At 47.9% G+C, this 17,579-nt stretch overlaps 1 protein-coding gene across 1 annotated transcript in view; it reads right to left on the bottom strand.

Moving 5' to 3' along the window:
- The window catches only part of hectd1 (HECT domain containing 1), a 55,170-nt gene that overhangs the window by 1,588 nt on the left and 36,003 nt on the right, over positions 1-17,579 (bottom strand). Inside the window, 13 exon segments of the mRNA XM_079262223.1 lie at positions 798-891; positions 968-1,046; positions 4,541-4,699; positions 5,036-5,538; positions 6,506-6,643; positions 6,723-6,924; positions 8,020-8,147; positions 8,279-8,361; positions 10,258-10,474; positions 10,550-10,604; positions 10,716-10,867; positions 11,171-11,241; positions 17,387-17,579. Of these exon segments, the coding sequence (XP_079118349.1) occupies positions 798-891; positions 968-1,046; positions 4,541-4,699; positions 5,036-5,538; positions 6,506-6,643; positions 6,723-6,924; positions 8,020-8,147; positions 8,279-8,361; positions 10,258-10,474; positions 10,550-10,604; positions 10,716-10,867; positions 11,171-11,241; positions 17,387-17,579 (2,074 nt within the window).

Here is a 17,579-nt window from a genome sequence, read left to right as displayed (position 1 = left end):
TTTATGATCAATTAATGTGAGTTATTGTCTCCATGTGACCCAACAGCTGCAGCGACATTCTGCTTCTGATGACCTTCAGACGTTCCTCCCCCAGTCTAAACTCCTCCTCCCCCAGTTTAAACTCCTCCTCCTCCAATTTAAACTCCTCCTCAAATTTAAACCCCTCCTCCTCTAATTTAAACTCCTCCTCCCCCAGTTTAAACTCCTCCTCCGCCAGTTTAACTGGACTAAACCAGACTGAACTAGACTGAACCGGACTGAACTGGACTGGACTGAACTGGACTAAACTGGACTAAACCAGGCTGAACTGGACTGGACTAAACTGGACTAAACCAGGCTGAACTGGACTGAACTGGACTGGACTAAACTGGACTAAACCAGGCTGAACTGGAAGCGGACTGAGTTTTTATCAAAGTCAAAGCAGGATTTTGACAGATTGCTCTCCTCCTGAGAAGATGAAGTGAACCAGAGGAAGAGGAGCTGACAGGGAACGATACATGAGGATCGATCACATTCAGAAGCGGACCAAAGGAGGACTTCTCATGGAAATAAAAACAGTTTTCAGTAAATAGAGTAAATAAGAACAAAGAAAAAACAGTTAAATTCATCAGAAATATGTCCGACAGATCGGAGCACCAGCAGAGAGGTCAAACAGGATCGATCCAGGAGGATCTCCGGTCTGCTAACGGAGATCATCGCCTCAGGTAAACATGCTCCTTCAGCCTCAGACCTGGTCTGGGATCAGCTTTAGGACTGGACCACGATTCGAGGCTCAGAGAGGGGTGTGTGTGTTTTACCTTTGAAGGCCTCCATCTGTTTCTGGATGCCAGTGTGCATACAGAAGTCAAACATCAGCTCCACGTACTCCTCTGCGTTCTCCATGGACACCATCTGCACACATGACACGACTAACTAGAAGCAACCGGTCCAGGTGTTCTGGTTCTGGAGGCGTGGAAGTGGTTTTTACCTCGTCATCTCCGTTTGGCTTCAGGTCCACGGCAGAGAACCCATGAACTTTTGAGGATGGACAGAACTGGAAGTTCAAGCTGCAGGAAGGAAAGATGTGTAGACGTCAGTTTTTGTGTAAAACGTGGAGCGTTGCAGGGGGGGGAGGGCTCTGACAGCAGGACGATCCCACCGTCTTAACTTCAACAGGAAGAAATACGGTGGTCTCTACCAAATGTTAGACCGCTCACTTCCTGGTAAGTTCCAGATGTTTTCTCTTTTCAGCAGTTTGGACTGTTTCCATGGAAACCTGCACATGATGGGTGTGGTGGAAAGTTTCATGTTCTAGCTTCGATATTCATATAGTTTATAATCGTTAGCTTATAAACTATATGAACAACCATTTCTGATGGTTGTTGTAGGTCTGAAGAGGTCATGCTGAACCAGAGGTTCCACAGTGTTGGCTGCTTCTCCTTCCAGACACGGCGTGTCTGGAAGGAGACGTCAGCCAGGCTTCTGGTCAACTAGTCTTCCTTAGAAGAGTTTTACAGCTAGGAAGGCAGATACTACGCTGCCGTTAGGGAGGTTATAACTTAGTTTGGCCTCACCTTTAGGGTATCAGATTTATGGCATCCCATTGACGATCGCAGCTCTCTTTTCAACATTAAGGAGTCACTGGAGTGTCTTTTCAATGACTGGAGCAGCTATAAATAAGCCTTCTCACCACCGTCTGTGTGTGCCCACCCCCCCGGAGTACCTGCTGTTTACAGGACTCCCAGGTAATCCAAAGAAGCGGGCGAGAAGAGGCTGCAGGTCTGGTTTCCAGGTTAAGATGAATCAAGCTGCGTGGATGGCCAGTGGCTACTGTCGTCCAAACGGGAGCTATAGGTGGTTGGGCCCGGTCCCTCTCAAGCCACGTGTGCTTAGAAACACTTCCCCGCCACTGTTTCTCTACGATCTGGAGCAGTACTGGAACCAAGCCACCGGGTCACTGGGATCATCAATGACCTCTTTGCCAACATCAAGGAACAACCACCTGACTAGCTGGGCATCACATGACCGTGAAAGGTGGTTGAGGACAGTCCTACTGTGCGTAGCTGACATGGCCACAGCAACGTCATCACCACAGAGTCGTGTCGGTCTTCTGAACGCTCGCTCTGTAGCAAATCTTTTTCTCTAAAAGAGCTGTTCACCAGAGTCTCATTTCTGACAGAGACGTGGCAGAGATGGAGAGTTTATCCATCTGAATGAGCTGTGCCCCGCTGGATGCTCATCTCTTGGTTTTCCCACCCCTGTCGCCGTGACGTGGCTGTGGTGTATCGGGACAGATACACATGCACAGTGATGGATATGGATCACCTCTCCTCATTTCAGTCACAAATGATCAAAACTGGTTCCTCCAACAGATTTTATTGTTGTCTGATTTATCGCCCCCCTGAGCCTTCTGGTGTTTTCTTAAATGATTTTAATGATCTTTGATCATCTTTGATTAAACTGGAAAAACTTGTAATTCTTGGGGATTTTAACCTTCACATTGACGATGTCTCTTCCAGCCAAGCTGTGGAACTTTTATCAATGATCTTTTCATTTTAAACATGCATCAGGCCCCACCCACAACGAGGGTCACAGCCTGGAGCTTGTGTTCTTGCTTGGCCTGCATGATGAAATGTTTGTGTTGACGATGTCCATCCTTGTGACCATCGCTGTGTGTTTTTTGGTCTTAATGTTCCCCTGGAGCCCAGGCCTGCTCCTGCCAGAGTATAGAGGAGGATCCTTACAGAAAGCACAGTAGAGAGATTCTGTGCCTTGTTCCATCCCTGTGTTCTTAAGCATTGTGATGATGTTGAGTACTTTGTGGAGTGTTTTATTTCTCATTGTGGTTCCATTGTAGACCAAGTTGCTCCGATAAAATCTAATGATATCACCAGGAGACTATATGTCCCTGGACTGATGAAAAGATGAGAAAGCTATGTCAAAAAACTGAGGGTCTCTAAAAATCCACTCAGCTAGAGGTTCATAGAATACACCTGAGGGAATTGATCTCACTAAATGAAACAATTAAGGTGGTGAGATATTTCTCTCAGCTGATCTAATAAGAGAAACCCTAAAGTGCTTTTTGACACCATAAATTCTACTGTGTCCCTGCTGGTTTTAGTTTTAGTGTTTCTGCCAACCACGTACTGTCTAAGCCCGGTAGATTGTTGTGTGGTGTTCCTCAGGGCTCTGTGTTGGGACCGCTCCAGTTCTTATTGTCCATCCTTCCTCTTGGTCATATTATCCAGCAGTGTAAGGATGTTTTCATATCACTTGTTTGCTGATGACCTCCAGTTGTACTGTTCATTTAAAGCAGTGGTTAAATGATAACAGTCTCCAACTGTACAGGGACCGGACAGCTCGCACAAGGGGGTCCGGTACCCCATACTCCCGGAGTACCCCCCACAGGAGCCCCCGGGCGACACGGTCGAACGCCTTCTCCAGGTCCACAAAGCACATGTAGACTGGTTGGGCAAACTCCCATGTCCCCTCCAGGACCCCAAAGAGGGTATAGAGCTGGTCCACTGTTCCGCGACCAGGACGAAAACCACACTGCTCCTCCTCAATCCGAGATTTGACTATCCGGCGGACCCTCTTCTCCAGGACCCCTGAATAGACCTTACCAGGGAGGTTGAGGAGTGTGATTCCCCTGTAAATGGAACACACCCTACGGTTCCCCTTCTTAAAAAGGGGGACCACCACCCCAGTCTGCCAATCCAGCGGCACTGTCCCCGATGTCCACGCGATGCTGCAGAGGCGTGTCAGCCAGGACAGCCCCACAGCATCCAGAGCCTTAAGGAACTCCGGGCAGATCTCGTCCACCCCCGGGGCCATGCCGCCAAGGAGCTTTTTGACCACCTCAGCGACTTCAGCCCCAGAGATAGGAGAGTCCACCCCTGAGTCCGCCAGCTCTGCTTCCTCATCGAAAGACGTGTTGGTAGGATTGAGGAGGTCTTCGAAGTATTCCTTCCACCGACCCACTACGTCCCGAGTTGAGGTCAGCAGCTCCCCATCTCCACTGTACACAGTGTTGACGGAGCACTGCTTCTCCCTCCTGAGCCGTCGGATGGTGGACCAGAATCTCCTCGAAGCCGTCCGGAAGTCTTTCTCCATGGCCTCGCCGAACTCCTCCCATGCCCGGGTTTTTGCCTTGGCGACAGCTGAAGCCACATGCCGCTTAGCCTGTCGGCTGTCAGTGAAACCCCCAACATTAAGCAACATCTAGGCAACCTGAGCTCTTCAGCAAAATCCAAGCTGAGCAATTTGGGGTAATATTTGATGAGGCTAGGTTATTATAGCATCATTTAAGATGGTTAAAAACTGCTTTTTAAACTGTGTAATATTGCAAAGATGAGACCAACGGTGTGTAAACAGTAAATGATCCTTCATGCATTTGTGTTGTCGCGGTCAGACTACTGCAGCAGCCTGTTCACATGCTTTAACATGAGCAGCAGCCTGTTCACATGCCTTAACATGAGCAGCAGCCTGTTCACATGCCTTCTTTTCAGAACCAGTCTCCTCATCATTGACAGACTCTTTCCCACAACAACGTGTATTTTACCCGAGGTCCTCGATGCTGAGCGGGGGTCCGGAGCCCATGGGGTTCCTGAGCATCAGGTCCTGCAGTCTAGTGTTCTTGTCGTCCTCAGACAGACTCTTGCTGGCTAAAATCTGCCGTCTCTTCACGGCCAGGTCCTTCACCTCCTTCAGGAAACTGGCCCTGCAGACGGAGAAGATGGGAACAATCAGCAGCCTGGGGTGGAAGTACATGCGCTGCTTTACTCCGCCAGGTGGATCTTTCATGTCCCACCGTCATAAAAACTTTCATTTATGTTTTAAAAAGTCTGGAAATGAAAAACTTTAAATAAAAGCTGAATTTTTAACTGTTTTTAGTTGTCTTTACAAATATTTAATATTTGAAATATTAATAGTAAAAAACAATAAATCCTATAAAAATGAAAATAATAATTTTAACAATAAGTTAAAATCTACTACATTATATATATTAAAAACCTTCATAAACTGGTGAAATAAATGTAAAACTAGTCTTCCCGACCTGTGAGGGTTGACCAGCTGGAAGTCGTCCCACGTCAGGATGCCGTGGTACCAAGCGGGCGGTTTGGGTTTGGGTGGGTCCATGATGAACTCAGACTTGGAGTCCTCATCGAAGCTTCCGACTGAGTAGGTCTCCTGGCTCTCCTCGGTGGACGCCTCCGACTGCAGCTCGGACAGCAGCAGGAAGGGCTGGAGGTGGGCTCGGTCTGGGAGGTGGGCTCGGTCGGGGGCGTGGCCCTGCGGCGAGCTGCGAGACTGGTACAGCAGCTTGCTCATGTTGGACTTGATGTCTCCCATGCAGAGCAGCTTGAAGAAGGGCTGAGAGATGGGCAGGTCCACCAGCCGGTTGTCCTGGATGCACTTGGCCAAAAATACTCCCAGGAACTTGAAGAGTTTGGTGATTCCTTCCAGCTCGTCGCTGTCCTGAGGAAAGGGAGCCGGGAACAGCCCACAAGAACGCTGCACGTAGTAACCAGGAGGCTTCAGACCTCCACCGAGGTCCACCTGGAGAACAAGCACAGCATGAGGTCCAACTTCCAGCACAGCCTGGCTGGACAAAGACACGCATCATCTGTCAGGACCCACAGAACACAGAGGTCTGGGACAACAGGTTTATAGCGCCGCTTTGGCTGGGAGTGTGTGTCGGCAATGTGTGGTTCACGTGCAGAGTGTGCACTTTGAGGACACGCACCGGGCCACATCTGCTTCCTCTTAACAGAAACTGGAAAAGACGTCTTTTGATGCGTTTTCATGTCTTTGGCAGCCAGCGAGTAAAGATGAGCCAACAGATCTCCTGGTTAAACGACACATTCGGTTTTATTCTCCGGTGGTCAAACGTACACCTCTGTCCTCATCCTAAACTACTGGAGGACGACTTTTAGAAAGAAGAGTCCAGAATCCCAGTCAGCTGGCAGCGTGATCCGGTTCCTCTGCACACCCAGAGGAAGGGCAGATATAAACTACTGACTTTATGAGCAGCTGCAGCATCGAGGTAACCTGGGAATCCTTTCCTCAGTCAGTCTGCAGAGTCTCTGAGCTTCTACATGAATGGAAAAGCAAAAAGAAGCGTGCTCAGACGCACTCCAAGTCTGTTTACAGACCAGACATGTGTCCAACTACCACACGACGCACCGCAGATCTGATCTGTTGGCGCTAACTCTGTCGCAGATCTGATCTGTTGGCGTTAACTCTGCGTCGCAGATCTGATCTGTTGGCGTTAACTCTGCGTCGCAGATCTGATCTGTTGGCGTTAACTCTGCGTCGCAGATCTGATCTGTTGGCGCTAACTCTGCGTCGCAGATCTGATCTGTTGGCGCTAACTCTGCGTCGCAGATCTGATCTGTTGGCGCTAACTCTGCGTCGCAGATCTGATCTGTGTCGGTGCTACGCCGCGCCTCTCTAACATCAAACATGTAACAACGAAGCGACTGCCGCTACATGTCAGTGGGAGGAGCTGCGTCTGCATCCCGACCTGTCGCGACTCGTCGTCGGGGAAGTCGTCGTCACACAGCCAGACGCCGAGAGACGTCCTCTGAAACTCTGCCGCCACCAGAGCGTAAAACTCCAGAGTGGGACCCAGACCGGTCCCCTCCTCACCCTGGAACTCCACCTGAACACAAAACACGTTCTCAGTTTCCTGCGGCTCCCCGTCTCTCCGCCGGCTCTAGGTATCTGGGAATCTACGTCACCTCCAGCACAGACTTCCTGTCGGCGTGGATCTGCATGACTGACTCCGCCCACTCCATCATGGCGTCTCCTCTGGGAACCTTCACCCTCTCATGTTTGAGTCGACCCACCCTGAACTCTCCGGGATCGTCTCGCCGTACAGTGGTAGACGGCCGCGATCGCTCCACGGTCGCCTCGCGCCGGTTCTGGAGCCATACGATCGCCCTGCAGGTACACAGAGGTCAGAGGGGAGGGGTCTCCGGGCGCCAGCGGTGAGATTCAAACCACCAGAATCACCGACCACCGGTTCCAGAGGCTGGAGGTTTCCAGTCCTGTTGGATGGACTGGGATACATGCAGGATTACCTGCGTGTGTCTATGTGTGTGTGCGTGTGTGCCTGTGTGTGTGTGTGTGTATGTATGTGTGCCTGTGTGTGTATGTGTATGTGTGTGTGCGTGTGTGCGCGCAATGCTGTGTGCATACAATACTATAATATCAAATACTTTATACTGGATGTACTATCTGATGCAACAAAGGGAAAAACACTTTTAGAAGTGAATTAAAGTCAGAACTACACAACAACAACAACTTTCAGGATGGAAAGTATAAATAAACATGAGAAAAGACATTAAGTGGAATAAATGCATTATTTTAAAGATTTATTGTCTGTTCTGTCTTCTCAAACTGTTCCCTGTAGAGTAAAAAGTCCTGGTAAGTTTTCTTATCCTACATTTTAACATCGATGAGAATCGGAGTATTGATCTTTGCCAACACTACGCGTGTAGTATTAGTATTATTAATATACATTTTGCTCAGTTCTTTGCTCCGTCTTTTTTTTTTACAATTGTTTGCAATTTTATAGCTATTATTGGTAATAATTTAGAAAATGCTGGACGGAGAAAGTCAGTGAGATGAAGTAAGTTAGAGTAAGTTTGTAAAAGCTGAATATTTCTATTCAGATCCATCAGAGTGTAAAGTCGGGGTCTTCAGCTGGACAAGAGCTGCTCTACAAAAGCCTCCATATGGATGACCGGTCACATGGAAGCTCTGCGCTAACATAACTGTCGCACAACACATAAAATATGTCTGACTTCATTTTAATACAACTGTATTCTCTTTCTACTTCTTCATTAGATAAAAGTCTGATTTTACTTTTTTGTCAAACAACAAAGGGTTAAAATCTTTAAATGTGGTGTTCAGTGTCACATAACCCAACGACAGCTTCAGTTGTCGTTGGGACACTGGACACTGAGATGAAACCAGTTTCTAAAGCAATCAGAATACGCTGGTCTCTGTTGGATACCTGAGTCTCATGCTCACCTGGAGGCCCCGAAGGCAGTGCAGGTGAAGTACAGCTGTCTGGTCTCAAAGGGAATAAGGAAAGGACACTTGGAGGTGAGCTGTTCACACCAGTCGGGCAGCGCTCCACTAGCGAGAGCCAGAGGTTCCTGAAAGACGGAAAAGGATCAGAGAACGTCCACACTAACTCTTCCTGAAGACGAGAGACATCTACACCACATCATGTGTTGACACTGAGGGTAAAGCTCAACAAATGGTGAAGCATGGAGAAGAGGCAGACCTCGATCTGCTGCAGGATCTTGGTGGTGATCTTCTTGCTGGTGAACTCCTCCAGCGGCGCGTTGAACTGCAGCTCGTCCACATCTGCCGGAAGTACGTCACATTTTAGTCCATATTTTCACACAGAAGATTCCTGATGCTTCTGCTTCATGTAATTCTGCTGTGAAATGACTGGGATCTGAGTGCCCCCACGCCAATACCTGGTCCCGCCCCCCATCTCTGACACCACAGAAAGGTTTTTCGGTTTCTGAGATGATGTACATGTTGCAGGTGTGAACACTTCATGGCTTGTCCTGAGGAGGGAGCAGCTCTGGATTCACACGGTTCCTACCAGCCGGGAAGAGTGACCCGAAGAACCAGATCATGACTAAAAGCTGAAATGAGTTTCCGCCGCTGGGTGTCTGGGCGCTGGCTCCACCAGCTGTTGGCGTGGTGCGGTTCTGAAACATGGAGGCTCTCCGCTTCGCAGCTCTTATATTTTTGCCACTTAGAAATGATGTAGAAACTATTTAGATCAAGGTGATGAAAAGCAAAGTGGATCTGGACACGTGCGCAGCTTAGACTGCACTTTCCTCCGAAACCACCTTTCATCCTTACCGGCACCAAGCCACCGGCATGCCACGCCGTGGACAACAAGGCGTTCATCTTAGATTAGACTGGCTGGTTAATGTATTTAATCGATTCATCTGAACTTGCTGTTTATGAAGATTTATTCTGATGAAAATTGACATTTTTTTGTCCCGCCAGCATCTTTTGGACTTCCGTACGTTATAGTGACGTCAGCGCACTCCCGCTGGTTACAGAACCGCTTAAAGACACGCCATGGCAGCTAGCGAGGAAGAGCCAGGAAATATCTGCAACAAGCTCTATCTGCCTTTTCATGACATTTTATTTGCCAAATATAAGCGATACTTGCTTTGTGGCTGTTTCCGTTGAACAATGTTCAGCGCATTTCCCTCAAGTCTCGTAAAATCTCGCTACTCTGGCGAGATTGTACATAAATAGCGTCTTATGCAAAGTGGGCACGCAGCGTTATTTTGGGGATTTCTACTTGCTGAGGAAAATTTGCTGCGGCTTTTCGAAGCTATTCTCCCTCGTTTTCTTTTCTAAAACGCACCGCGCCATCTTTACTGGAAAGGAACTGGTCACATGACCACCCCACGTCTCGTCCGGGGACACATAAATGTGAAAAAAGCCTTTCCATTATACTTTTGCAATATGTTTTTATGTCAAAACGTCTGAAAAACCACCTCATGAGAGCGTAAAAACTTAGCGAAATTTGAGACTTTTTTTTTTAGAAATGTAAATGTTTGCATTAGCAGGTTTTTATGGCAATATTTATTTATTTTTGCGGCGTTCTAGGTGTAATAGAAACACAGGGTTTTCAGTGTGGGAGGGGGCACGGACACATGCCACAGGGGTCTGAGCCAGTGTGGAGAAGCACTGAGTGAAAACGTGTGATATTGTTAACAGTGGCAGCGCCGGCTTGTTTAACAGCTTGTTTAGCTCCACTTTAAATTCAGGAAAACTCCTCGGTTGACTGCAATAAAAGCATTCTTGAAAAAAAGAATAATTTTTTACATTTGAATTCTATTTTTTCCTCCATACAGCACGTGGAAAAAAATAGATTAAAATGGGAACTCGATTTGGTTTAAAAAAGTCGGAGATTTTATGTTCGGGCCAAATCGCCCAGCCGGATCTTAGATGTGGAAGGCTGCAGCGTTTCGTCTTGTTTTGACACCTGAAAGGGACACGTGAGACAAGTCTCTTTAAAGCTGACAAGTTCAGCAACTGTTGCACGATGCTGCCTGATATGGGAGCACGTAATTTAGGCCCGCTGTTGAATGTAAAGAAAACACATCAGGACGTGTTGCGACGTAGAGCTGAAAGTCACGCTTCCAGTCGACATCCGTCTCTGTGGCATGCCAACCGGACAACAGGCAGACGTCAGAAGGATCTCGTGCGCCAGCGTGTTCGTACCCTCCTGTAAAGTGCGTGAACTTGAGGCGGCATCCCGACCGATGATGTAGAGGATGCGCAGCAGCTGCAGGACGTCCTCCACCCCGCATGCATTCTGGCTGCAGCCGGCTTTGGCCTGCGCCGCCTCTCTTGCCCAACCCAGGATCTCACTGCTCTGATTGGCTGAGATCGGGCTCAGACCTCCCGATCGGCCTCCGACGCCGTGCTCCAGGAACTCCTGCGACAGAAACACATCAGATGGTGGTTTCCCGGGAAACAGAGCTGGAGGCATGTGACAAAGCGAAGGACTCACCGTCTTGCTGCTTTCCTTCTCTTTATCAGAGTCTTTCAGCTCCCTGTACATGATCCTGCAGGACAACACAGTCAGTCACACACCTGCCCGCCATCAGACTGACTCCGTCACACGCGGGCCGGACCCAGGAGACCCGGACCCGACCCGGACCAGTCTGAGCGCTTACGTGTAGGTGGGCTCCCAGATGCGGCGCAGCTTATCCGTCTTCACCGAACCGCTGCAGGACAGCTGCAGAAGCCGCTGCACGTAGTAGAAGATGGTCAGCTTATAGTTGGACAGCGGGAGCTCAACTTCCCGGGTCGTTCCGAGTCCGGCCACCTGACACACAGAACCAGCAAACACATCAAACTGGGACACATGGGACAGGATGAAGAATTAACAACAGAGACTTCAGGAGGATAAAAACAGAAGAAAATACCACGGAGCACATCTGCCTGCAGAAAAAGTTTGGGAACCTCTGATTCCACCCAACATGCGTGTCTGAGGAAGACGGTTAGACTGAACTGGACTGATTTGGGTGGTAAAGACGTCTAAAATCAATTACAACGGGAGTGAAACTTTAATTCCAGAACCTGATATTGTGTTTACTGGTTTCTTCCCACAAAGTAAATTCTGTTTTACCTTCAGAGTGAGAACGAGGTGAGGAGACGGAGCACACTCCACTTCTTCCCGAACTTCCGATCGAGGCGTTCCTGAACCAAAGGAGACAGAAATCGATTTACGATTGAAGCTTTTCGATCCACAGAAGAAGCTGAATGAACCGAACGCGTATCAACGTGTGATCTCCACATGTTTTATGAGTGTTTAGGAGAAACTTCCCATACCGCTGACTTCTTCTGAAAAGATCTCAGACACATGAACGAGTGACTGCAGGTGAAGTCTGAGGCTCTGGTCCGAGTTCCGGACTGGATCAGAACCCCAGTCGGTTTTGATCCAGATGTCTGAACGACAATAAACCACTTCAGTCCATAAAAACATCTTGTAATCGGTTCAGTTGCACCGGTGCAGAAATCTTACAGGCAGAATCACAGTCATGTGACCAATAAACAGATGCTGTAGTTAACTGGGCATCGATGGAACCAGACATCCAGAACCAACAAGCAATGTCATGTTGCTCGAGTTAATCATTTAAATTGCTTCAAATTTTCATTTTTCTTACATAAAAGGAAATATATAAATTAAATGACCATATACTAGTAACTGTGTTCTTAGTTTTAGTTATTTCACTACATCTGCTCATCTATGATGAAAATATCTAGAAGAAAAGATTCAGTGAGCCATGAGGGCTACAAATAAAGTGAAAGTAGAAAAACCACTGCTACTGATTCGGGGTCATATGACCCCGAGTTGTTGCGTTCTGGAATCAACCCAACGAGAACTGAATAATGGAATCATCTAGAACCTCATCTCTTCCCTGTGCAGCAACAATGACTCCAGGCGGACAGAAAACATCCAGGATGATCTCTGAAGCAGAACATCCGTTTCCTTCAGAAATCAGGATCAACTGTAAATCTGGCCATACCCACATGTCGGCGATAGAAGCTCCGGCGAACGTCCCCCATCGGGGACAGGTAGACCGGGTCCCCCATCGGGGACAGGTAGACCGGGTCCTCCATCAGGGGACCCAGGTCCACCACAAAGCCAGCACCATCCAGGGGATGCCTGTGGCCGACATGCCGCAGCAGTTGCTGCAGAACTCATCGAAGTCTCCAAGCGGCCAACAAGCAGCTCCACATCGTCCGCTCCGTTCCTTCCTGTCGTTTTCCTGGTCTGTGGTTCCTCAGCAGCCGGCCCCCGATGGCGATGCTGGAAAGGCAGAGTGCAGTCCCAGAGACGTGTCGGGGGACGACATCATGTTGGCAAACGCACAACGGCGCACACAGTGGTGTCCCATGATGGTCAGAGCCGGCTGAAAGCTGAAGCAGACCGCCAGAACCTCTGCACACTGCCTGCCTCATCTGTTGATGCTGTATTTTCCGTTTGGCACGACTAAATGAGAGATCCGTCACCAATCAAACTTTTTTCATCCACAAGTTCTTCTCCTCACATAAACGGGACTCTATGTTTGACTGAAACCATGTGAAGGTCATGTCGCCCGTCTTTCCCCAGCTCACTTCAGATCCTCCTCCCATGTTCAGCCGCCATCAGCTGTCAACTACTCCAGCTTGAGCTCCAACTCTTTCCAGTGGACTATGGCCCACTATATTTAGGACTTTGTTAGCTTTGTGTCAGGTGTCGTTCTTGATCACAATCACTTTTTAATAGTTGGTGATTCCAGTGTGCACGTCTGCTGAGAGCAAACCGCTGGTCTGGGACGTCCTGAATGTCGTGGACGGTTTTATTCTCACGCAGTCGGTTTCCAAACCAGCGCATAAAAAAGGCCACCCGGTGGACCTGTCATATGGAGTGAATATAGAAATAATCTGCTGTATGCTTTTACCTGACCATCTACCTGTTTCATTCTCCTCTTCACTGCCTTCACTCTTACCCACAGACAGCGGCCGTTTCCGTGTTTAACTCCTCCACGGCTCTTACTGCTGCGTGGAAAGACTCTGACTGTCAAGATAAGTTGGATGAAGTCAGTGTGGATGTCTGTGGCAAAGTTTCATTCGCTTTGCACCCAGATTTTAGGCTATTGCAGCAATGACGGGAAAGAGTGTGAGGTTGCATACTGAGCCTGGCATTCTTTTATGGCTTTCTTTTAGACCTGGACTCTGGTAACTGGGCCTTTTTAAACCTTTTAGACCTAACAGCAGCATTTGATCCGGTAGATCGTAATATTCTTCTGCCACGTCTCGAGCACTGTGCAGGTATTAAAGGCACTGGTTTGGACTGGTTAAAATGGGATCTCGCTGACAGATCTTTCTGTGTGCAGCTGGGGCAGTTTACCTCCTCAGTGGCCCCGCTGACTTACCGGGTTCATCAGGGGTCAGTATCTAGAAAGCCTGGTATTCCTTTTCACTGCTCTGCCTATGATGTGCAGGTTTACATCCCATTAAAGGTCCTTCTAAGGATCCCGGGACATTAAGGGACAAGAAGACATGGATGGACATGAATTTCTTAAGATTAAACGAAAATAAAACAGTCTGTTCTGTTTGGTCGCCCCAAACTAGTCCAGGTTCTTTCCAGTTCCTTTGGCCCCATTAGGACCCCATATGAGACCACAGGCCAGAGGTCTGAGTGTTATTATTGATGGGGACTTAAACTAGACAAGCAGATCAGCTCAGTGGTTAAGGCTACGCTTTCAGCTTCAGCTCCGAGCCAAAGTTAAACCAGTTAAGAATGATCTGGAAAAGCTGTTATCACATGGCGGTTGGACTACTGTAACTCCTGTATGCTGGGATCAGCTGGTCTGAACTTAGTCGTCTGCAGCGTGTTCAGGACGCAGCGGCTCGTCTCCTAACTGGGACAAAGAAACGTGAGCTTATAACGCCGGTGCTGTCCTCTATTCACTGGTTGCCGCTTCGTTTAGAATTGATTTTAAGATTCTTTTGTTTGTTTGTAAGTCTCTGAATGGCTCGGCACCGCAGTATCTATCGGACCTTCTTTCCATTCATCAACCGTCTAGAACCCTTAGGTCAGCTGACCAGATGGTTGAGGATGTTCCCAGATCCCCAATGACATCTAGAGGGGAGCAAGCTTTTGCAGTTGTAGGTTCCACATTGTGGTACTCATTGACCCGGGATGTACAGTCTGCAAAAAGCCTTTTAATTTTTAAAACTCATCTAAAGACCTGCTTGTTTACCCTTCGGCTGAGCAGAATTAATTATTTCTGGGTTTTTTTCTCTTTTGTTTTTTATTCTTTTATTGTTACTGATTATCTTTGAGTTATTTTGGTGTATATATGTGTGTGTGCATACAGGGTGTGTGATGACATGCTGCACATGTCACTCCAACAGCTTCGTCCTTTGCGGAGACCTGTTTGGTGGCGGCCGGGGTTGTTCACCACCTGGTCTGATTAACTTCTACCCCACACACACTGGCGGTCAGACTCGCTTCCAGATGGGCTGCACGGGGTCTGGTGAGCACTGTGGTGCGGAGGTGGTTTGCATCGTGTATGTGTGGGTTCTTTTTGGGTTCTCCGGCTTCCTCCCACCGTCCAAACACACGTTAGGGTAACTGGTTACAATAATTCGTCTCTAGGAGTGTGTGTGAATGTTTGTCTCTGTGTGGCCCTGTGATGGACTGGTGACCTGCTTCTCACCCAATGATTACTGGGACAGACTCCCGCTTCCCACAATCCCTTACTGGAACAAGCGATTCAGAAAATGAAAGAAACTTCTAAACATAATTCTGTGCCTCGTGCACAATGGTCTCTCTGCCTGAAGTCTCGTGACTGTGTAAAAATGTCCCGCCTACAGCCCCCGCTGACTGGCTGTCACATGTAGATGTGTAGCCAATCAACACCAGAGGACCACGTGACGACTGAAAGCAACACAAAATCTCCAAGATGCATAAAAATCCTCTATGCTTAAGTTTTAAACGCACACCAACCTTATGATGATGTGTTTTAATGACCTGGGGCCTCATTTACGAAGCTGTCGCACAAAACCTGGCGTACGCCAATTACACCAGGTTACGCCCCAAACTTTTGGGATTTATCAAAACACGACTTGGCAGTAAAACGTCCCTACCTCCACGTCAACTCTGACCCTGGTGTACGACAACATCTGGAGAAACGGGAAACGGCGACACCAAAGGCAGAAAATGAAACCAAAAAAATGGTGTGAAATTTGATACACGTGTTCAAAATCCAATATAAACCTTTATGCAGAATGTTGGACATTAACAGCATGTGCAAAAAAAAAAAAAAAAAAAAGAACACACTTGATATTGTTCCTCCATCACGGAAAACATCAACCTCTAAAACCTGTTCTGAAACGAAGCAGTTCTACATGTTATAAAAACCATTTCACACAGTTAAGTCATACAGAAGCTGCATTAATAATAAAGGTCTAAATGAATAATTGCATTAAAATGACGTGTCGCCATGACAACAGCCCATCATCAGGCTGATCAGGTGTTTCCTCCACCTGCAGATACAGAACATGAAGTCATGGTTGGATATAAAATGCTCCCCAATGTGGCTTATCTGTCCCTGCTGGTGGACATGGAACATGGAGACTCTGGACTCCAGTCCGGCACCTTCCAAAGGGAAGGGACTGACAGGTCGGGTCCGCTCCTTTTCCCAACCCAGAGCAGAGGAACAGAACTATGTTCTCCACAGCCAGACGTGGTGTAGCGGCCATCGGGCAGATGGAGGCAGGTGGAGGTGCCTCCATGCCCAGGAGGAAACCTGTTGTACAGCTGCAGATGTGTGCAGACAGTGGAGACGCTACATAACATGCTACTAAATGGTGTCAGCGCTTCGCCTGCGTTCACCTGAACAATCATCCAATCTGAATGATTGTGTTGTCAATCATCCTCTCACGTTGGAACCAAATGCCGCTGCTTTACGTCTAGAAGTGATGCAACACATCGGAGGAGGAGAATTCTCATTTATTCACACGTTTATCTTTAGTGTGGTTTCTGTCAGGGTGGTGTTTATTTCTCTCTGCACCTCCTCCTTGATGGGAATTATTGGTTCCTCTGCGAGGACACCGCAGCTAGGACACAAGGTGGAACCACTGCCCCCCCCTCTCTGACCACATCTGCAGCGCTGCAACCCAGCTGGGACACACATGAACACCAGTATGTTCCCAGTAAATAAACTGGAGTCAGACACGTCTCATTTATGTCCGTTCATTTTATAATATGAAACAAAGGAATAAAGCACTTCCAGCATCATCTGGAGCATTTTGTTCCAGCGTATCTCTGGACTCCTTCATTTTCCCACCAGCTTCTAATCTGTGGGAGTGGGCAGCAGCCCCCCCTTCCTCCTCCTGTGGACCAAGATGCACTTTCTCCCTACATTTTATTGTCTGACCACTTTATTTGTCCTTTCTGGATAAGTCCGGTGGTCTGATGAGACACGCTGACATCATCTGTCCTCTGCTGACCTCCTCTGTCTTTCTGGTGGTGGTGATGTTCATCCCGTCTCCACCAGATAAAATACTTTTACATTTTACAACTTTATCTATTAGAATTTCTTCTTCATTTTCCAGAAAATTCCTCTTTTTGGCTTTTTTTTCCTGCTGAACCGTCATGGAAATGACATGGATTAATATTTACCATGGTGTTCACCTGATCTTTTATGGCCAACATGTAGGCGTGACAAGATGTTCACAACATTTACTGTTGATCCTGATTTATGAAGCGAAACAGGTGTGGGACGTGCTGCTTTGTAAATTGGAAAGTTTTTTTGCGCCGCATTTCCTGTTTTCCGTACGTACGCCGCCAGTAGTCAGCGTTGCTACGCACAGTTTGATAAATGAGGCCCTGGTGCCCAAAGGTCCACATCTGGACCTGCCTGCAGACGCTCACATCACCGCTTTGCAAGCAGCCTAGATGATTATGTCTGAATAACAAAACCGGTGGAAATCTGCACCCACTGGTCATTAAACTGGGAGCACAGCTTAACCTGTTTCTACTGGCTGCATTTTTTGGGGGGACTTAAAAGCCTTTTTTATCAGATTTTCACAGTTGTTCACTGTTATTCTTAACTTTAACACTAAAATTCAACTGCAAATTATTTCCTGCTTATCAGGTTCCTTATTATTAATAAATAATTGTCCCTAAAAGCGATCCATATCTTTACTGGAAAGAAACGTGTCATAAAACATGTTGCAGTCTCACTATGATCACACAACCCTTCGTCTCAGCCAGAACATGAATGACACTGGTCTGGGGTGTGTGTGTGTGTGTGTGTGTGTGTGTGTGTGTGTGTGTGAGGCGTACCAGGTGTAGGGATCTCCAGGTCGGTTGTCTGCTGGACGTTAGTTCTTCCTGGTCGGGGGTCGAAGGCGGGGACCAGGGCAGAAAACTGCCTCTTCAGGACAAAGTCGTCGTCCCACGTCCTCCTGCGTCCTTCTTTGGTCTCATACTCCTCCTCCTCCTGGATGAAGAAAGCCACATGGTCATGGACTGCAGA

This window comes from Telmatherina bonti (genome assembly GCF_933228915.1).
Source record: "Telmatherina bonti genome assembly, chromosome: 22".
NCBI lineage: Eukaryota > Metazoa > Chordata > Actinopteri > Atheriniformes > Telmatherinidae > Telmatherina > Telmatherina bonti.
Note: the sequence above shows the minus strand (reverse complement) of the source record. Positions and strands in the feature narration are given on the sequence as shown.